General features: G+C 35.9%; 2 protein-coding genes across 5 annotated transcripts; both read left to right on the top strand.

Moving 5' to 3' along the window:
- Positions 1–13500: 13500 nt before the first annotated feature.
- On the top strand, positions 13501–17144 carry PRH75 (DEAD box RNA helicase (PRH75)). Its single transcript, XM_079081117.1, has 12 exons — positions 13501–13897; positions 14003–14239; positions 14403–14684; positions 14788–14970; positions 15060–15214; positions 15295–15406; positions 15499–15600; positions 15719–15948; positions 16044–16140; positions 16241–16335; positions 16434–16567; positions 16649–17144. Exons 1-12 carry the CDS (start codon positions 13610–13612, stop codon positions 16888–16890), a joined length of 2157 nt encoding a protein of 718 aa, XP_078937243.1. The 5' UTR covers positions 13501–13609; the 3' UTR covers positions 16891–17144.
- A 300-nt stretch (positions 17145–17444) lies between these two features.
- On the top strand, positions 17445–19966 carry LOC145161572 (cytochrome P450 704C1-like). 4 transcript variants are annotated; one of them, XM_079081121.1, is made up of 6 exons: positions 17445–17460; positions 18027–18242; positions 18319–18597; positions 18699–19040; positions 19134–19334; positions 19659–19966. In XM_079081121.1, the coding sequence occupies exons 2-6, from the start codon at positions 18048–18050 to the stop codon at positions 19839–19841; spliced, it is 1200 nt and encodes a 399-aa protein (XP_078937247.1). In that variant the 5' UTR covers positions 17445–17460; positions 18027–18047; the 3' UTR covers positions 19842–19966. The 4 variants fall into 4 exon arrangements, with proteins under 4 accessions (XP_078937247.1, XP_078937244.1, XP_078937245.1 ...); XM_079081118.1 differs by lacking the exon at positions 17445–17460 and adding an exon at positions 17467–17931; XM_079081119.1 differs by lacking the exon at positions 17445–17460 and adding an exon at positions 17467–17931 and having other exon boundaries at positions 18705–19040.
- The last annotated feature ends 2650 nt before the right edge of the window (positions 19967–22616 follow it).

Below are 22616 nucleotides of genomic sequence, written 5' to 3' on the forward strand. Positions count from 1 at the left end.
GATAAAATGTCAATTTGTTTTTTTTTTGATGTCACGAGGAGAATTCACTAAGGAATACAAAGATGAACAAAGGTGGTTACCTCTCTTTCTCTTTTGACTTGGCTTTCGATTGCACCAATGTATTGGAGTTTTATGGAACCAGTTATTAGGATAACATATTGCACACCAACTGTTTGATTAAGTTCTTGGTTTATTTTACTGGGAAATGACTTACATTTTATTTGATTTTTGTCATCTTCGTGCTCTACAATCAATAAATTCCCAAAACTGAGCTTATTGGCAAAAGTACATATCACATACATCCACGAAGATTGATGATATCATTAATCATTTACATGGTTCTGATCCCATTCGTTTTGAGCTCAATTGTCTCGAAAACCAACTGTGAGGTAATTTATTTAATTCCATCATGATTCTCCAAATTCTCCTTGGTTATTTGATATCAAAATGGAAAAAAAAAATTGGTGGTTTCTTTTGCATTTTCTTTATCAAGAGATTACAACTGTTTATCTAATAGAAGCATGACATGATTTTGTGCAAACAGCTTGGTATCAAAGTAGATCAACGATTTAGTACAAACAACCATGACATGATTTGGTGACTCATTTTTTTTGACATAATTTAGGATTATTTTAGTAACTAAACCAATATAGGGTGATTGAACCATTGTATATTAAAAATCTCCCCACTTATAACATCTGTCATTAATCTTTCTCTTTCTTTTAAGGGATACGTTTCATGAATTGAATGCTTCCTATGAACAAATCAAGTGGGTTCTCTTATCCACCAGTGATTCCATTTCTACATGATATAAATTTCACTGTATGTAAATACTTCATTTAGTAACATATTTCTCGATGGGCTTGGGGATGAGCTGCGGACAAGCTCAATTTTTTAAAGAAGAGGTGTTTTCACCATCATTTCCTTGGTCTGTGCATGCTTGGAAAAAAAATTGTCAATTAGATCATGTAAAATGATATCTGTTTATATTATCTAATTCATATATTTAGTAACATTCATCTTTGTTAAAAGGTGAATTAGTATTGACATGTCATTTTTTCTTCAGGTTTTAAAGGATTTGAGTTCTATACTAGAACTAGATGATATCAATTGAATTGGATCAATCAAGATGGAACCACACCACCAAAGGAGTACCACCTGATGTTGTCCTAGAAGGCATGCACCATTTTTTTCATGCCCAATTATCTATATAGATTCAGTTTTCTAGTCTTTCCTTCACTTTGTTATTAATAACATTGTATCTTAACTCCATGTGTGGATCTCTAAAAGAGCTGCAAATATGGTTCTCCTTCAACAATAATGTGGTATTCATATGGTGGTGTCCTACTCCAACAATCATCATGTTCATCTTTCTACAATAACAAGCAGTATATAGACCCGTGGTCTCCGGTTTGGTTAAAGTTTGTTTCTTTATTGGTGATTCATGTTTTATTGATTTTGTATGGATGATTTTCAAGAAAATAGTACATAACAGAACAGGGTCTTCTTAAAATGTGATAACTTTAAACAGCCAATGAAAAATTTTACTTATGTGTCAGGTGAATTAATTTGTAATTTATTATGTTGTGTTTATTTATTTTTATTACATTTCTGTTATATTTAATTTTTCGTATATCAATGTTATTCCCATGATGGATTGTGTTCTTTTTGTACACTTGATTCAGATTTATACCATGTTTTATAAATTATAATTATATTAAATATCTTTATATACGTAACGTATATCAATAACGTATATCATATATTCAAATTAATATATATTAATTTTTAAATAATCAATACAAAAGTCTAAAAAAAAACTTAAATCTTATTAATTTAATAAAGTTTTATAAATCTTTTACTCGTGGTTCCCACGGGTTGTAACCTATTATATATATATATATATATATATATATATATATATATATATATATATATATATACACACACATAATAATAATAATAATAATAATTTATAATAATAATAATAATAAATGAATTGGTTGCTACTGTATTACCATTACATTCAAATTTTTATACCATTACCGTACCAACATTGCTAACAACCAAACATGTTGTCTACCAAATATATTGACTACTAACTTTCTTGATTCGGTTGGTAACATGTTAGATGGTTTTCCATGGTATAATTTACCAGCCTAATCATAACTATGTTTGTTTAACTGCTTGTTAGATTTAAATAAAAACAATTTTTTTATTGAAATTCCAGAATTGCTCATCGGATTTCAGACTTATTTTAGAAATTCCAGAGTTTTTTTTTTCCAAATTTCGATTATATATATATATATATATATATATATATATATATATATATATATATATATATATATATATATATATATATATATATATATATATGCAAAATAACCACTTATTCCGGAATGGGTCGTTCCAGAACAAATTCTGGATTATTTTTTTGGGTGGAACGACACATTTCATTGGATCCAGAATGTCTATTTTTGAGCAACCGTATATGTTCCGGATCAGGATTTTGAAATTCAAAATCCGGAATATAGTTTTAGGCGACAATTTCATTCCGCAAAGGCACTTTCCGAATCCGACGCTCCGACTCGATTCTGACGTTCTGACCAAAATACGTCATTCTGACTCGATTCCGACATGCAACTCCCATCTCTGACACACATCGACACCCATCTACGACATGGAAGACAAGCACTACGACCCCGTTATTTTACGAGTATGTTCTTCTTTTTCTTCTGTTACTTACTGTTCCAGATGTAGTAGACCACCTCCGGAATGAACTAAAAACATTCCGAAGTTTAAATTAAAGATTCGATTGTTGTAGGAGTAACTTAGAAGTAGTTTAAATTCCGGAAGCCTCCGGAACACGATGAACTCATCTGGAAACCTTAAATTAAAGATTCGATTGATTTACATCGAAATGTCGTGTTCCGGATCTTAAAATTTCATTCCGGAAGCCTCCGGAACACGATGAACTCATCTGGAACATGAAGATCATGTCTGAAATATTGGTCATTTCCATTTTAGAATGAAGTGCTAACACCTTTTTTTATTTGTGTAACACGTTATGATTGTTGATACATCAACTACACTCTCGTGTAAACTCAAAATCGGCGGGGAAATCTTTGCGGCATTCAGAAACAGACCCGAATGCAAGACTATGTTCCGAAATATATGTTTCAGGAGGTGGTTAGACATTCCTAATGCAGATGGGGATCATTTGCTTCTACATTACGCCTTTTGCCACAAAGTTGTCACCGACTCTCGAAGCCAAGTAGATGAAATGGTTTTTGAGATTGCGGGTTATGAGTTGTCTTTCTGGAAGAAAGAATTTTGTCTCATCATCGGCTTCCGGCTTGGTGACTATTTTCCTGCTTCTGCATCCGGTGTCGCCTTTCGTTCCTGTGTCTTTCCTATCGTCCCGACGAATGTCTCAGTCAAATTACACCATGTTACGGATGTGTTTAAACAACCACTTAATGAGTTATTAGACGAGGATGCAGTCCGTGTATGTCTTCTATACCTCTTAGAGAAGGGTTTCAATGGACAGTTGGCTAAACAGCCTGTTACAGAAGAGTATTTCGCTTTGCTTTCCAACCGTGATGAATTTAACAAGTATAATGTCGTCTATTTATAATTATTGATTATAATTACTTATCGTTACTAATATTTTTTAGAAATTTAATTGTTAACTAATTTTTTATGTGGGAGATATCCATGGGGGAGGATAATTTGTGATCAATTGTACTAACAATTTTTTATTGTATTCAATAAGGTTGAGAAGCTTATACATCCAGGCGAACCGAAAGAAACGAACCTAAAAAATTGGCCTGTTTTATACGTTTTTAAGGTAAATATATAATGAAAAATTTATTATTTATTTTTGTTTGCTAACATTCTAACTATTATTTATTTTTTTTTTTGCTAACATTCAGATATGAATTTTTGAGACTTTTCCGGTGAACAGTTTATTTGGTACCTGACAACAGAATGTGATCCCTCAGACTGTTGCATGGTCGAAATTGAGGTCGTTACAAAATACTCGCTACAACCAATTTTTACAAATATACGACGTATGGTTACTTTATTATTTAAATATTTATTTATTTTATAATTTATGTTTATTTATAATTTTATAATTCTGTTAGCAGGATAATAGACTCTTATCGAAGTTGGAACTGACGGAAGATGAGATGTCTAATGAATGGTGGATTGTTAGCACGATGTGGATTGATCGCCTTGATTTTCCCGACACCGAAGTTCACATGACACCTTCCCTAACATCATCACCCAAAAACTCCCCTACCTATGAGCATCGGGAAAATAATGCACATATAGATGATCCATCTCACCCACAACCACCACCACCGCGGGCCGCTGACCCATCAATTGACAAGGGCCAAATTATTAGTGACTTGCAGAACGAGGTCGGTCAATTGAAAAATGAGGTCCGTGAATGTCGCGGGCAGTTGCGGTCTCAAGAGTAGCGTCTAGCAGACCATGAGGCTACTTTGGCCATAGTTCTAAAACTTATCAATAAGACTCCCGGAGACGATGTTGGTATCTCGAAGAGGATAGAGGTACATTTTTAATTATTTCATCGTTTATGGTCATTATGTTTTTGCATCGTTTACAAGTATACATTATTGAACCATATAGGGATAATACAATGACAATGAGTTATGGAAGAATGATTATGTCTTAAGCACCCCCGAAAAGCCTCTAAATGTCGGCCCTGAACAGCCGATGAATGACGGCCATGAACAACCGCTGAATGTCAGCCCTGGGCAACCGTCTCTGGTTATTCGCTCGTTGGATGTAATAAAGATTCCGCGGGATGAATACAAAACACCGACGCAGTCGCCTCTTAGGCTTTCTAAATGCCAAAAAGTTATGTCTATATGATATAAGTTACCATGGATACAAATGAAGAAGAAATGTGTTACGCGGCAACAACCAACACCGTTGGACAATCTTGTAGATCCTACCGTACACATTGTATATAAAGAGCATGATGGTCCGTTGTTGTTTGCTCATAACTATTTGACCTGTTTTGCTACGCTCGAGTTTTGGACACGGTTATATGCGGATAGTCATGGATGATGGTTGTCATGTGATGTAAGTAATAAAACTATTTGCTTGTTACATACTATGTTTCTAATAATAATACTTACTTTACTGCAACAAAATTAATTGGCAGCACATCATGATGTGGATCTCATTGCTGCTAGAGCGTAGAGCGGATGATGCTCGGTGGACGGTTGTGTCGTCAGCTTTCAACATTGATATATATGACTAGAGTGACATGACTGACATATCCGTTTACCCAGCTTGGGTGGAGTGTGATATGATATAATTTTGTTTGGATTATATTACCTGAGTATTTATATATTAATTAATTATTTCTAACCTTTTTGTAGCTTTACATCCCAATCAACATACCACAAGTCATTGGTTTTTGGGTTCTTTGGATTTAAAGACATTCAAAATGACTATATACGATAGTCATTGGAAGGGCGACTACTGCTTGGAAAATGAGGATTGGTTTATAGGTATGAGAGCCCGCATCCACAAATTGCTGGTGGGAGTCAATTACCGGGGTACCGAACCAACTGATTCAATCCCACTTGAGAGCTTTAAGGTGACCCTTGAAAAGGCCCCAAACGTACCACAACAAATTAAAGGAGATTGTAGCGTGTTTTTGTGTTGGTTCCTAGAGGCGTTGATCACCGGAAAATCGATTTTTATATAGGGTAAAACCACCGATCCATGGGCTATGAGTTATAGAAAACGACTAACGGAAAAATTTTGGGGTACAAGGACAAAGATAATTTGAACATTGTATTTGTAATATGACCTGCAAACACATCTTTTAGTTTATGTATTTATTAGTTGTTTGTTCATTTTAATTGCATTTTATATTTTATAAAACCAAAAATGTCACAACTGACATTTTTAGCCAGGAAATTCTATGATCATGTAAACGACATGTCACACCCCCAAACCGGAACGGCGGAAACGTTCGGGGGTGGAGGACGTCATGCGTAGTATCACAACAATTGTATCATAGCAAGCATAGTAAACACAACCAGACATTGAATACATATACGAAAAAGGTTTACATTGTTTAATACATAGTTTTGTTCATATCAAAAGCAAAATAGAAAGATGTGACTCTAACGCTCCGACTTCTGCAAAACTCCTGGGAGTACCTGTCTACTAATTCCCTGAGAATACAAGCAGTTTTGAAAGAATATCAGCATAAAGCTGGTGAGTTCATAAGCATTTAGTTTTGATGGAAAAGAGTTCTTTGAATCCTTTTGAAAACTGTTCCTCAAGAAAATCCTATATTTTCTTATGAAAAGCGTGTTTGAAAACCCATTCCTTCCATGACTTCCAGATTCATACAGGATATGTACAATCCAAGGAGTCGTGGAAGGAGTATGAATATCCATTGATTTCATGTTGAAAAATCCTGTTTTGAATGGCCGGGTTATCCCGGGAAAATCCTATATTTTCCCTAAAGGTTGATGATTGATTATCCGTTCTAAACTGAGGTGTGCAAGTATCTACCATACTCGAAAAGCAATTTTCTTTTAAAAACCCTGGTTACACCCAGAGAGGTATATTAGCCTTATTACATAAATAAAACTAAATAAAAGAAAACCGTGGTGAACTAAGTCCTGAAGGTATTATTAGTAATACCCTCCAGTAATTAAATCGGTTGTTACTTTGAGGTTAGTTCACTTGATTCATTATTACAAAAGTAAATATATGTTATCTAGGTTTTGAGTTTTTATAACCATAACTGACTGGATATAGCCCGCAACGACCTGTATCCTTAATGACTTTGTCACCCGCAGACCTGCCGGTCCGACTGTAGCTAGCAGTGAGGTGCGGGATTGTCAGTCCCGTATAGATCTATACACAACAGTCACGCTCTCCCTACAAGAGATTCTGGTTACAAGTGCTAGTCCTACACTCTGATTCTGTGGGAGTGTTACCAAGGACGTGTCTCCAACTTAGCCTAACAAATTTACAAGTAATAATACTGAAAATCTTGTTTATGCTTTGCACGAATCCTTTATAAATAATTCATTTTACTATGTGATTCAAAAGTTCGTTACCCTAGTTTGGAAAACTGTTTCCACGTGTTGATTTCTTAATCGGTTGGTAAAACTGTTTTCCTTGTTAAAAGCATACTAAAAATATAATTATCTTAAGCAAAATAACATATTTTGAGCACAAGTTTCCTTATGCTTTTGCTTGTATTCCTCCCTGAAAACGTTAAAAACACAGAAAATGTAGGGGTATGAACTCACCTCGGGTGATTTAAATGAAGGATCGACACGAAAAGTTAGGTGTTCAAGTGAAGCCTTGAACACGATTTGATCCTAATTAACATGCAGTGATACATAAAGGAGTCAAATGAAGGTATTTCACCACTAAATGTGATGGATAACGACTCTAAGAACTTGGGACTACTTCCACTAAGTCTTAGGACCTTAAAGGATTGCATTAGGTGAGTGTATGGCCACCTTTAAGGTGTGTGCGGCCGTACACTCATAATGGAAGGTGTTCTTGGGGTGTTTCAAGGTCCATACTTGCAATCCATGAAGTGTTCTAGGTCTATACTCGATTATTGTGCAAGTTAAGGGTCCTAGAGGTGGGTTTGTGGTCCTAGGGTGTGTGTGTGGTCGCACACGAGAGTGTGCTGCCACACAAGGGTGTGTGTGGCCGTACACAGGTGTGTGCGGTCGTACACCCCACACAAAGATGTCCAAAACGTCAAATCTAGGGTGTAGCAAGGCTAGGTTCATGTCCAACTCGAATATGGAGTCCAACTCTCACTTTGGAGGGTCTTTTAGGAGTGTGCGGCCAACCTTATGAAGGTGTGCGGCCGCACTCCTTCAAGAGATGAAGAACATGATGAAATTTGATGAATCAAGGCTTAGATGAAGTGGTTCTTCGAGTATAACAAGCTAAGGGATGGATTACTCACGTTCTTGAAGCCTTGGGATGGTTTGCGGTTGAAGAAGCTTGAGAGAGAGAGAGAGAGGTGTGTGCGGTTGAGGAGAGGGGAAATGAAGTGGAAATGAGCCTCCTCTATATATAGATAATGGGTGTGCGGCCACACACTCATGTGTGCGGCCATACACTCGGGTGTGCGGCCATACACTCGGGTGTGCGGCCACACACTCATGTGTGCGGCCATACACTCGGATGTGCGGCCACACACTCCTTTTGATGGAGTGTTTGGCCTTTTTGCAACCCTAAATCTTAAGCCAACCCATCCCTAATTCAAACTTTGGTTGTACTTAAGGCTTTAAATGCTTAAATGAGCCCTTAATCAGTGTTAGGAGTTAAATGGAACGAGTTTAACTTAGATTAACTGACTAGATGTACCAGGTAGAAGTTTCGAGTTGTCACACGACATCTATGATAACATTGTAACTCTAACTTGATACCATGCACTATGTTCATTCTATGACAACAAACTTAATCAAAATTCACAAGTGAAGTTCAAATCTCTATACAAAGAATCCAAATAGTCAATAATGAGTTGAAAACCCTAAAAATACCGGTTCAAGCTTATTATGGACTACGGTTTCCTTATTGGGCCTAATGGACCAATAAGCATTCAATTCAACTATTTTAGGCTTAAAAACCCTATTTGGATTCTAATTGGACCCAATTCATAAATATATAACATTTTTGACCATTTAGGCCTAGAATGATTCATTCTAACCCTAATGGGCCTTATTGGGCCATAAATGAATTAATTAGCCCTAATGGGCCATAAACTCATTCTTTTGTACCATATTGGGCCGTGAACATCAATGAAGGCCTAATGGGCCGAAAAGTATTGTTGGGCCTAAGAAATTCGAACAAAGCCAAAAAATTGAGCCCAACACCATTTTTCCTTCATTCCATTAGGCCATTCTCGGCCCAAGTAATAATAAAAAAAGAGAAAAGAGAAAGGAAAAGGAGGATTGCTTAACCATTGACACCTAATCTTTATTTGTTGGGTATCCATGCAAGGGTGCATGTATCCATGCACCTATCACACCACCATTAATCAAATCCATATCTCTCCCCTCTCTTCTTCTACTCACGGACGAGAGCAAGAAACACACACACACATCTTCAAAATTTCTTTCAAAACTCTCTCAAACACTCAAGAACACCCTCCTTCCTTCCATCCAAATTTTCGAGATTTCTAAGTGTTTCAAGAAGATCTTCACCAAAGATCATCAATCTTAGGTAAGTCATCACACATCCAAGCTAAGTAACTTCATTATTATGCTAGATCACTCCCTCTAAACATTTTTTTGTGATCATACTCTTAGAAAACCCCCTAAGTTCAAGATCTACTCAAGGAAAGCTTGCTAGGGCCGAAACCTCCATCTTTTCTTCACCAAAACCGAGAACAAACAAGCAAGGTGAGTTCATACCCCATTGTTTTCGGTTTTTACATGTTTTTGGGGGAGAATACAAGTGTTTATGTGTAGATCTATGTATTTACACATGTTATGTGTGATTTTCTTGGGTATTCTTGTGAAAATGTGGAAAAGCTTGACATATCTCGAAAACTCTAACAAAAATGGGTGTGAATCATAAACTAAAACATACTAGTCAACATACTACAAAGATAAAGGTTTTATACATGCCTAAGATGTGAAAAACAAAACAAAAATCTTATATAAGGATCATTTTTGACAAGTAAACAAAAGGTTGGGATAACTTTTGCCACTTACGGTTTCATAAGGATCAAAAAGGTCTTATTTGTATAAAATTGAGTTTTTATGATAATCACAATTTTCAAAGGACCAAATGTGTAAATTTTGGCATAATGGGCTTAAATATTGGGCCTTACGGTTTTTGGGCCCAAAATGTGAAAAATGTGAATCTTTAGGGGTTAAAATGTTATTTAATCAAAACTTGAGCCAAAATTGGAAATGAACAAAAATGAAGGCTGAAAATGACACTTGTTCCAAAAATTGGGCCAAAAATGTTATTTTTATAAAAATTGGGTCGAAAATGTCATTTTATGCAAATAAGGGGCTGAAAATGTAAGTTTCTGCAAAAATGCGCCGAAAATGCCAAAATATGTATTTTTGGACCAAAACCGTAAATTACTAAACATTTGGGGCGAAAATACAAATTTTTATAAATATATGGACTAAAATGTTATTTTTAATTAAAATAGACCAAAAATGACATTTTATGTAAAAATAAGCCTCTAAATGTTAATTTAGTTCTTAAGGGGCCTAAAGTGTAATGTTGTTAAACACGAGTTCAAATTATAGAATTTTGACGCAACAAACTAAAAATACCGTTATAACGAAATACTAGATTTTTATAACATTATGGATAAATTCTCCGACGAAGTGAACAATACTATAACAAACAAACGAAATACAGTAACGGTATGAATATTGGGCCTAATACTTCCTATACATGCTTATTGGGCCTTCATGACCCGTTTGCATGATTAATGGGCCCAATATATTCATTTCATGTTTATTGGGCCTTGGTGACCCAATTACATGCTTAATGGGCCTAAATTATCCTTTACATGTTTATTGGGCCTTAGTGGCCATTTACATGATAATTGGGCCTGAACTATTCATTATATGCTTAATGGACCTTAAGTGTCTTTGTGCATACCTAACAAGCCTTGAACAATTTACACGTCTAATGGGCCACAATTGTCCTTTTTCATGTATTGTTGGGCTTTATCATTTCACATCCATATATCAACTAGTGTTTGTAAACTAAATACATATAACGTTATACATATTCATGTGGAATTATTTGGGATCTAGTGGGACTTGTCGGTTGACATCACTGAGTGTATGGCCGTAGCCTGTAGTTATAATCAGAGTCTCCTGGAGGGAGAGCGAAAGTTTGTGTATAGATCTATACGGGGGTGACTCCCCCACACCTGAGCTGTTCACTACAGTTAGACTAGGTCAGGCTAGGGTGACAAAACCTTGATCAAATACTGGCGTTTGGAAAAATGCCAAGGCAGGCAATTTAGTCATTATCATGCATGGTTATAATGACTCACATAGAGATCCAATACCATCCTAACATTTCGGAAATCAAACTCTTCAATCGTGTCGATACATAACAATTTATACGATAACGCAAGAACTATAACACTTTTATAAATCAGAAAATATCGGATTTTCTGGGGAAACTCTATTAATCATTACCTCTTTCTTATAACAGATATAATACAAGAAATTTGGATCTTTCATTTATACATGATTTTACAATGAAAATCACACATACATTTATACTTAATCATTACATCTTTTTCAGAGAATTTTACATAAAATATCGGATTTTCTGGGTTATGCACCCAATACAAAGTTTTTCAATCAAACATTCTTATGAACTCACCAACATTATATATGTTGACCGTTTTCAAAATAACTTGTATTCTCAGGTAATCGATAAGCTGAAGAACCATCAAGAGTATTTTGGGATTTCTTTTATGCAAATGTCAATTATCGTACAATTTATGCTTTTGAATTATGTAACGTAAAACAATGTACTTGATGTGAACAATGCCACTTGTATTATGTAATGTTGGTGACGATTGTGTTATGTTTCATGTATATTCATTGTGATGATATTTCAATTTATAGTCACACGAGCCCTCGAACGTTTCCGCCGTCTGGTTCGGGGGTGTGACAAAAAATTATACATTTTATGAAAGCAAACTTATACATTTTATGAAAGCAAAATTTACATGAAAAAAAAAACAAATAAAAAAAAGTCAAATCTATTCCGGAACCATGGTCCGGAATCGTACTCCAGAATTTCGGAGACCTCTCCGGAACAATGTGTTCCGAAGAATGTGATTATTTTACAAAAAAAAAAGAAGTTGTCATTTTTGTCAAAAAGATCATTTATAAAGGTTAGATTAATCAATTTCCCTAAAAATTTTGGTTATCTTTTTTCAAATACACATTTAAAATAGGAAAATCTCCAGAAAATTTCTAAAATTTTGGACCAGTTTATGATTTAGTCCTAAATTAAATTTCGTTAATGAAAAAGGACAGAAAACCGACTATTGTATTCACTTTTATCATTTTTACCATTTCAGCAGGTTACCTTCTGAGGTGGCTTGCCAATTGGACTGTTGGGCTGATGTCGCATATGAGGGGGCATGCCTTTCATTTATAAAGTAAAAAAAAATGGACTTTTTGGGGAAAAGACGGTAAGGGGAATCGAACCCTTTACTACCCACTTATAAACCACACCTTACCATGTGAACTAGAAACATTTATTGATATTGTTTCTTTAACGTATTTATAAAGTCTTAAGAAATTATTTTTAAATGGCCTGCAATATTCCCCTCTAACCTTTCTTCTTCCTTCAGTCTTTCTCCAACATCCGATTCTTTAATCTCAACTCTGTACTCAACTCCGACGACAAATCCGACAATCACCACTACATCTTCACCATCGAAAAATTTGTTATGGTTCAAAGGTCGACTACCTGACCACCACTAACCATTAACATCAAACCTTAAACTTGTAAAAAAAGAAGAAAGATGCAGATGACGTCGATGGAGGCGGAGAAAGAATGCAAATGTCGTCATTTTAGCATAACTTGAACTGAATCACTCATCATAAACAACCCAGACTCAATAGCAGCATTACAAACCCTCTTTCCCTCTCTACCCCGAAAACCAGTCTCACTCTCATCAACCCTCACCTTAGAAATAAGATTTACAGATTCATGTGTTGAAATTCTAGGTTTGAATCACATAATTTGTTGCTTTGCGACGCATATGTGATTGTTTGAACGATGGAGGAGGTTATCTGTCGGCTATCTCTCTCAAGGTTGTAAATGAATTAGGGTTTTAAGTGGGCTAGATTAGAGATGATAGAGGGAGGATACCAGATTCAATGTGTCGTTGATGGGGCCATAGGGGTATTAAGATTTATAAAATATTTGAAGAACTAATGTTAATAGGTGTGTCTTGGCTAGGTGGTTAATGCTTTGTTTTTCGTATTCAACGTCGTGAGTTCGATCCTCGCTGAAGCCTTTTGTTCCAATGTGCCTAGATTTTTCAGTTAAACATAAGAAGCTGACGTGGCATGCAAAGTCAGCTGCCACATCAGCATTTATTGCCAAGTCGGATGCCAACTCAGCAATTACCGGCTCAATAGGTAAAAAAGGGTCAAACTGATTATATTAGCCGATACTCTGTCATTTTTCGTTAACAAAAATTAATTTGGGACTAATTCATAAACTGGACCAAAACTTTGGGACTTTTTCGAAGGTTTGCTTTAAAATATGGTTAGATTTCTTAATTTTCCTAATAACCATAATTAAAAAAGCCTAATTTTAATTACTTAAAGGACGTAAGGGCTAGATTGTCATGTTTATCCAACGGCTCATATAATGCCATGCCTGCCCAAAATCCAACGGCTCAAAAATCAACTGGAGTTCACCTTATAAGTATCGCAAACCCTAAACCTTAACTCCTCCTCTTTCTCCCCTCTCCTCGCTACTGCAACGCAACCGCTAAATCATATTTAGCAGGAAGGAGAACAACCCCCTTGAATACCATACTCAAACCATGCCTTCACTTGCTGCTTTGCCTGAAACCTTATCCCCATCATCTGAAGCCCTCACAACGAAGGCTAAGAAGATGAAGAACATCACCTCCGAAACCGTCGGACTCGGATCTTCAATTAAGAAAGAGAAAAAGAGCAAAAAAAACAAGACTACGCCGCAGACCGACTCGCCATCAGATTCTGAAAAATCCGAGAAAAAAATCAAGAAGAAACGCAAGGCTTCTTCGGATACAGATAACGACGAGGGAAAGAGCGATACTTCTGAATTAGTCGAGCCAATTAATCTCAAGGTATGTAGATGTCTTTAGTTTCATGCTTAATTTAAACAGGTTTATGTTCGTCATTCGTATTATAATTATTTATTTTTTGAAAAATATTGTTTGGAATGTCTGAAGATTGAGGAGTCGATGAAGAAAAGTAAGAAGAAAAAGATGAAGACGGCTGAGGCCGATGAAGAGGCGGAACCGATTAAGGAAGATAATCCAAATGCGGTTTCCAAGTTTAAGATTTCCGAGCCGTTGAAGAATGCCTTGAAGGCTAAGGGGATCGAGGCTTTGTTTCCTATTCAGGCTCGGACCTTTGAATCGATTTATGATGGTCTCGATTTGATTGGGAAAGCTAAGACCGGTCAGGTACTTGGAATCACTTTCAGATATTTGCTTTACGTAACACACATCTTATTAGGGGTTATGAACAAGTTACTAATTGAATCGATTTCATTGTGGTTTGAACTATTGCATCATCTTCACTCGAATCAAGAAAACAGTTAATTAATGCTTATTACTAATTCTACAGGGCAAAACATTAGCTTTCATCCTGCCAGTATTAGAGTCCCTTATCAATGGACCTGAGAAAGTTTCAAGGAAGACTGGCTATGGCAGGTCACCTACAATACTTGTGCTTTTGCCAACAAGAGAATTAGCAAAGCAAGTGTATACAGATTTCAAATACTATGGAGATGCTGTAGGCCTCTCTTCATGCTGTTTGTATGGTGGAGGTGGAGCATCCATTTCTCCTCAAACTGTTCAATTGAAAAGAGGTGTGGATATTGTTGTAGGAGCAGTTGGACGTGTCAAGGTACTTATAACTTGATCTTCTTTTTCAACAACATCATTGGGTGTCTTAATTGTATTATATGCCCCTTATTAATCACAAGGTGATGTGATAATGATATGTGCAGGATCACATAGAAAGAGGGAATCTTGACTTATGCTCATTGAAATTCCGTATCCTTGATGAAGCTGATGAAATGTTGAGACAAGGTTTTGTTGAAGATGTTGAATATATATTGGGCAAAGTGAATGATGCTACAAAAGTCCAAACAGTTCTGTTCAGTGCTACTTTACCTGCATGGGTCAATCATGTATGATAATCTTTCTTAAACCACTTTTTTTTTTTTGAAATATTCTTACTGTTATACAAATTTGATTAAACTGACATTTGTCTTGACAGATTGCATCAAAGTTTTTAAAACCAAACAAGAAGATCGTGGATCTTGTTGGTGTGCAAGTAATGAAAGCTAGTGAAAATGTGAGACACATCATCATGCCTTGCTCTTGGTCAGCTAGGTCACAGCTCATTCCTGACATCATTCGCCATCATAGCAGGTTAGTTGAAAATTGAATTTCAGTTTTTGTGGCTAATTTTGTAAATTCTCATCTTTAATTTTCTATTTCGTTTTTTTCAGTGGAGGAAGAACAATTGTTTTCACTGAAACTAAAGATTACTGTTCTGAGCTTTCTGGTGTGCTGGAGGGAGCACGCCCTCTTCATGGAGACATTCAACAGTCTGTTCGTGAGGTAGATTTAAATCAAAATCATTCTACTCTATTTATTCTTTTTGTATAATGTTTTAAACTTCTCTTCATGATATTTTATATATATAATAATAGGCAACACTTGCGGGATTCCGATCTGGCAAGTTTATGACACTAGTGGCCACGAATGTTGCAGCAAGAGGACTTGACATTAATGATGTTCAGTTAATCATCCAGGTACAATACATTCAAATCATTTATATATATATATATATATATATATATATATATATATATATATATCAGAGTTTTTTTTTTTTCATGTTTTTGCTAAAATTACTATTCTACCCTTCAGTGTGAACCACCGCGTGATGTTGAAGACTACATTCACCGATCGGGGAGGACAGGAAGGGCGGGAAATTCGGGTGTTGCCATTACACTTTATGAACCAAGAAAGTCAAATATTTCAAAATTAGAGAGGGAAGCAGGTGTGAAATTTGAACACATATCCGCCCCTCAACCAGCTGATATTGCCAAAGCTGCTGGTGGTGATGCTGCAGAAGCTATAATTCAAGTTGCTGATAGGTATAATACACTATACACTAACACCGGTAGTGATTTTACGATTATAACCTTCATTTGTTACATGTTAATAACATGTTTGTTTAAAAAATTTGCAGTGTGATCCCTGTTTTCAAGTCTGCTGCTGAAGAGTTGTTGAACACTTCTGGGCTAACACCAGTAGAGCTTCTTGCAAAGGCACTTGCCAAGAGCATCGTGAGTCTTTATATATAAATTTTTTATTTTAAAAATTGATTTTATATTTTTTCCTTATTGTGATTTTAATGAGCTTTTTATTATGGTTTATTTTGTACAGGGGTATACAGAAATCAAGCACAGGTCACTCTTATCATCTATGGAAAATCATGTTACGTTGCATCTTGAGGCTGGAAGACCTGTTTACACACCTTCGTAAGATTTTATAAATAATAACTGAATGTTTTGAAAATTGTATTTGATTAGAAATAATAAAATGTTGGGAGTTATTTAAATTTTCATTTTAATTTCAGATTTGCATATGGTGTGTTGAGGAGGTTTTTGCCTGAAGAGAAGGTAGAGTCGATTCAAGGTCTTGCTCTGACTGCTGACCAAAGGGGTGCGGTTTTTGATGTTGCTTTGGAAGACGTGGATCTTTTCCTTGCAGGTACCGTATCGTCTTTTTCTTCTTCTCTGAATTTACTATTTTGCCCTTTTTCTGATAATTTTTTTGTTTTGTTTGATTCAGGCCAGGAGAATGCGACAGGTGTAACTTTGGAGGTGGTGAAGGAGCTGCCACAATTGCAGGAGAGAGAGCAGACCAGGGGAAGATTTGGTGGTGGTGGCGGTCGTGGTGGATATGGCGGTGATAGAAGAGGTAGTGGCGGTGGTGGGTTCTCTCGTGGAGGACGTGGTGGTGGTGGTGGATTTTCCAGAGGCTTTGGAGGTGGTGGAAGAGGTGGGCGTGGTGGGGGATACAAGAAATGGTAAAAAGCTTTCATTATTATATATAGGTGGAAGCTTGCCTGCCTATAAAGCAGTTTTGATTGATGATGTAAGGAAGACAACATTGCCAATAATGTGGCTTCACTCTAATTAATTATTATATAGTGTTTACTGAGTGTTCGTTTTGTTTTTTGGTTAGTTTAGTATGGGCTTTCCATTCTTTGGTCTTTTTTTTTTGTTAAATGTATCAGATGTTTAACAATCGGATAATTGATCGTTAATATTAATTATTCTCTATATATCTCATACTTTTAACTTTACAACCTTTATATCAAAATCATAACTCCAAAAAAGAGGTTAAGAAAAGTCACAATGCTACAAATTTAATAATCTTGTTTCTCAAAAGCAAATAACTTTCTAGTCTTTACAAGTTTGATTAAAATAAGATTGTGTTTAGAAGATAATTGTGATCACAGATAAGGACGTTGTGTAAACATTGAACCACATATCTCTTTACCTTTTCCTTTTGTGGATGATATCGATCCATCATAATTGGTCCGTTCTCGATCCATTTTAAAACACAGAGAGGCCTCTACGCAAATTCATAAACAACAGGTCTATTTCCAGCATCATCAACAATTCAACATATCCACTTCTTTACTGTTCATCTTACCCCCTTATAAAAACACTAAACGATGGTGTCCGTGTCTCCACAATATCATTATGAGGACTTCCTTCTTTCTTACCTGCACTACCACCATCTTCCTTCTCACAGGATTCTTTTACGTTGCACCATTGTTAATCCTCGCAGTTATTGGAATTCTTACTTCACTTATGGTAGTACTATTGGCTGTGGTGTTTGTACCTTACTTCACAGAACTAATGTCAACCGATCACCGGCCTCCTGTTGTCGGACCAGTATCCAATCAACTCCTACACTTTCAGGAGCTTTATGACTACATGACACTGATTGCCAAAAAATATCCCACTTATCGTTTCATCACACCTACACATAGTAGAGTTTATACAGCTGATCCTGCTAACATTGAGTATATTCTAAAAACCAATTTTGCAAATTACACCAAGGTGTTGATGTATTAGTATCTTTAATTTCCAGATTGATTGTAAGTCGATGGGTTAGTGATGTATATAAACGGTTTTAATTGAGTTGTTATTTACAGGGGGAGTATAATATTGGTATAATGGGAGATCTTTTTGGCAATGGGATTTTTGCGGTGGATGGAGTTAAGTGGCGCCACCAACGGAAGCTTGCAAGCTTTCAGTTCTCAACAAAAGTTTTACAAGAGTTTAGTACTGTAAGCTTCAAGTCAAACGCTGCTAAACTAGCCGAAAAGATTTCCTTACTAGCAGCTGCTGAGGAACCCATGGATTTGCAAGTAAATAATTATAACTTGAAAGTGATGAATGTCTTCATAAGCTTTGTTTCATTTGCTTTCTGTTCTTTTTATGCAGGATCTGTTGATGAGATCGACATTAGATTCGATGTTTAAGGTGGGATTTGGGTTTGATCTTGATACTCTGTCGGGTTCAAATGAGGCAAGTAATCGATTTATGGAAGCGTTTGATGAGTCAAATGGTTTGGTATATTGGCGATTTGTGGATCTTCTATGGAAGGTGAAGAGGTATCTTAATATTGGTTCCGAAGCCGCTCTCAAAGAAAAAATCAAAATTATCGATAACTTCGTATATGAATTGATACGAAACAAGAGGGAACACATGAAAAATGATGAGGTATCTTTATATGCGTAAAAGTAATTAAAATCTTTTCTTTCCATTGGATTAACCCTTCAACTGTTTCTGATTTCAATGCTTTCTTTGTGCGTGGTCATGAGGTAAAGAGAGATAAAGAAGACATATTGTCGAGATTTCTGATGGAAAGTGAAAACGATCCGGAGAATATGAACGATGAGTATCTGAGAGATATATCTCTCAGTTTTGTGATTGCTGGAAAAGATACATCTGCAAACACACTCACTTGGTTCTTTTACATGCTTTGCAAGCATCCATGGATTCAAGAAAAGGTTGTAGATGAAGTGAAAATGGCAATCGAAGCTGATAATCATACATCCATCGATGAATTTCGAATCAAATTTACCGAACTTGCCCTTGAAAAAATGCATTATCTCCATGCAGCTTTATCTGAGACACTCAGGCTCTATCCCGCAGTTCCGTTGGTATGATCCCTATTCAAGGATTCAACAACTATACAACTGGTATCCGTTGCTTGTGGATCTAGTTAACACAATTTTTTAACAATCGTGTATCAGAATGGAAAGTGTGCTGAGAAAGATGATGTTCTTCCAGATGGGTTCAAGATCAAGAAAGGAGATGGTGTAGGTTATATGGCGTATCCAATGGGAAGGATGACATACATTTGGGGAGAGGATGCTGAAGAGTTCCGACCAGAACGATGGATTAAAAATGGCGTTTTTCAACCTCAAAGTCCTTTTAAGTTCATCGCTTTTCAGGTACGTTCACATTTGAGCTCCAACGCTTGTTAAAAAAATCAAATGAGTTAACAAATTTATATTTTTACGATTTTTTTTTTGGTAAAATCTGACGCATTATTGGACTTGTGGATGTTTGAGTTTTTATTTAATTGTAAACGATTTATTTTACTGTTATTTTACTCAATAAGATTTGTTCAATAAGTTAGGGTTCGTAGTTACATTTAATTTGTATGTATATTTATATTCGTTTTTTTTTTTGTTAGTGTTATCTTTTTTTGTTTCGTTTTGTTTTTTTGATTTTTTTAGTTTGTCCTTACTGAAATCATATGTTTTTTTGATTAGGCTGGGCCAAGGATATGCTTAGGGAAAGAATTTGCTTACAGACAAATGAAGATTCTTGCTGCCTTTCTTGTTTACTTCTTCAAGTTTAAACTAGTTGATGAGAGTAAAGAAGTTACTTATAAGACCATGTTCACCCTGCACATGGATAAAGGACTCCATTTGTATGCTTTTCCTCGTTTGTAACAATATAATGCATGTTTTCACCAACAAATTCTAAGTGTTAGGTGTGAATTTTTTTGCACCTTACATGAATCTATTGATTCCATGTTATTGTTTGATGAGATTAAAGAAGTTTGTTCCATTTTCTACTTGGGATGTGACCTCTATGAAAAGTGACATATCATCAACGTCTTCTCCCGAGGATCCTACCAAGTACTGTTTCGAGTTTTCAAGCAACCAAATCCGTGAGTCTTCTAAGACTATAGGGAGTGGTGCGGTTTCGAGTGCGGTTAGACCGCACCTCACCCCTTTTTGGCCGCGGTTTTTGATTTGGTAATAGGGAATTTGACCGTTGAACGGTCAAAACTGTTGACATTTAATTAATTAATTAATTAATTAATTTATTATTATTATTATTTTTCCTATAAATTAAACCATCTACTTCATTATTTTTCAAACCAAAACCAAACTTTTACGTTTCTCTATTGCTTTCTCTCTCAAAATTAATAGAAATTGTCATCTTCTTCATCTTCTGAAGAATTTCAAGTTATTTTTGATGCTGCTATTGTTTGTGCTCAAATGACGGAACAAACATATGATATTTTATGCAATAACACAGCCGGAAGTTCTCAAACGGAGAACATGAATATATATATTTGCAGAAATCGTGAAGAAGCGAACAAACGTTTGGTACAAGACTACTTTCAAGAGAATGCCACCTATCAAGGGTACTATTTTCGTAGGCGCTTCAGAATGTTCAAACGTTTATATAAACGTATAGTTGAAGATGTAACGAGGGAGTGCAGTTTTTTCCAACAACATTTTGATGCTAGAGGTACACCCGGTTTCACTCCCTTACAAAAATGCACGGCCGCGCTTCGTCAGTTAGCATATGACATTACGCCTGATGCATTGGACGAAAGTTTTAGGATGTCTGCTAGGACTGCACGAGATAGTCTCCACTATTTTTGCAAAACTGTGATTCAGTTTTATGGCCCAAAATATTTACGTAAGCCTACAAGTAATGACATCTTACAATTGCAAGCTCATCATGCTAGTGTGCATGGGTTTCCTGGAATGATAGGAAGTTTAGATTGTCTCCATTGGGCATGAGAAAATTGCCCTACCTCACACCATGGGCAATTTACCCGAGGTGATCATGGTTACCCAACGGTCATACTTGAAGCAGTTGCATCACATAATCTATGGATTTGACATGCTTTTTTTAGTTCTTCCGGTTCGATTAACGACATCAACGCTTTTAATCGTTTACCTATATTTAACAACATATATGACAGATCTGCACCAAATTCTTCTTTTGAAGTGCATTGAACGCCATATAAGTATGGTTATTATCTTGTTGATGGGATCTATCCCGAGTATGATGTGTTTGTTAAATCGTTTACGTGTCCACATGGTTCTAGACGAAAAAAATTCAAGAGAGCTCAAGAAAGAGCTAGGAAGGATGTCGAGCGTGCTTTTGGAGCTCTTAAGAAACGTTGGTTCATATTGAAAAAACCAACAATTTATTTCGGCGAGGAAAAACCTCAAGAAATCATGTATACATGTCTTATATTGCACAACATGATTATTGAAGACGAAGAAAGATCGATATGTGTGTTTGACGAGGAAGAAACCATACCCGAGACACAACCAATAGAAATTGGTGGCGAAGAGTATATGAACAGGAGAGCAGAGATACGTTGCACTGAAACATTTCACAATCTTCGCACAGACTTGTTGGAACACATTTACAGGATTCAACACATTAACCTTAATTTGGATCCACCGGATGACTCGGAAGACGAGTTCTCGGAGAACGACTTTATGTAGTATGGTTTAGTTGTTTTATTTGTGTTTTTTTTAAGTTATTTTAATCGTTTGATGTGTGTTTTTTAAGTGTAGGATTTTTTTTTAATGTTATGTGTTTTTTTTTTTAAATTTTTAGTAATGCAATGTAATATTTTTTATTTTATTTTGAAGTATTAAAAAATTATTATTTTTAATTAAAAAGGAAGTTTTTTTTAATTAAATTATTAAAAAAAAGGAAAGAGTGTGGCACCACTCCTTGGGTGTGTCAAGAAACCACACTTGTGTGGTAAAAAGTGATGTGACACACATATGGCAGTGAATGGAGTGCGGTTTCGGTGACAACACTCCCTCCAGCCTAATCCGTGGTAATTAAATGCATCCAATAATGTTTGAATAGACATGAGATGTTCATGGTATTGTTCCTCTTCAAATGATACACCTCCATACCCACAAGAGTAACCAATAGGTGTCTCCTTTTACTAATATGTATATCACAATACTATCTCGATCAACATCAAATGGAATGGCTGATAAAGTGGGGTCTCTGAAACACAACAATCTTAACAAAACTTGATCGTTTAACCTAATCCAATCACTTTAAGAAATGCGATGATAGTGTAATACTGACTTTATTTTATTCATCCTCTAAGGAAGCAATCTTGGACCAAAACCCCAACTTCAATCTCTTGCGAGCTGTCAAGTAGAGGACCAGAATAAAATGTCAGGATAGCACAAAGGAAAATTACACTAAACCGAAAAAAAAATTAAAAAATTTACATTGTGTCTAAAAGTTTGAGGGGGTAGCAGGGCTATCCTGGGCTCCCACTAAGGTCTACCCCTGGAGTTGTTGTCTGAGAGAGCCCCGTCCACCCGTGAAAAGCAACGTTTTTTTCCATAACAACTTATTTTTCAATTTAAATCTTCTCCATTTGGGTAGTAGAATCAAGTTTTTCGGATTTTAAACTACCTAGACCTAGCCCCCGTGAT

This window comes from Lactuca virosa, chromosome 2 (genome assembly GCF_052849685.1).
Source record: "Lactuca virosa cultivar CGN04683 chromosome 2, Lactuca_virosa_CGN04683_v6, whole genome shotgun sequence".
NCBI lineage: Eukaryota > Viridiplantae > Streptophyta > Magnoliopsida > Asterales > Asteraceae > Lactuca > Lactuca virosa.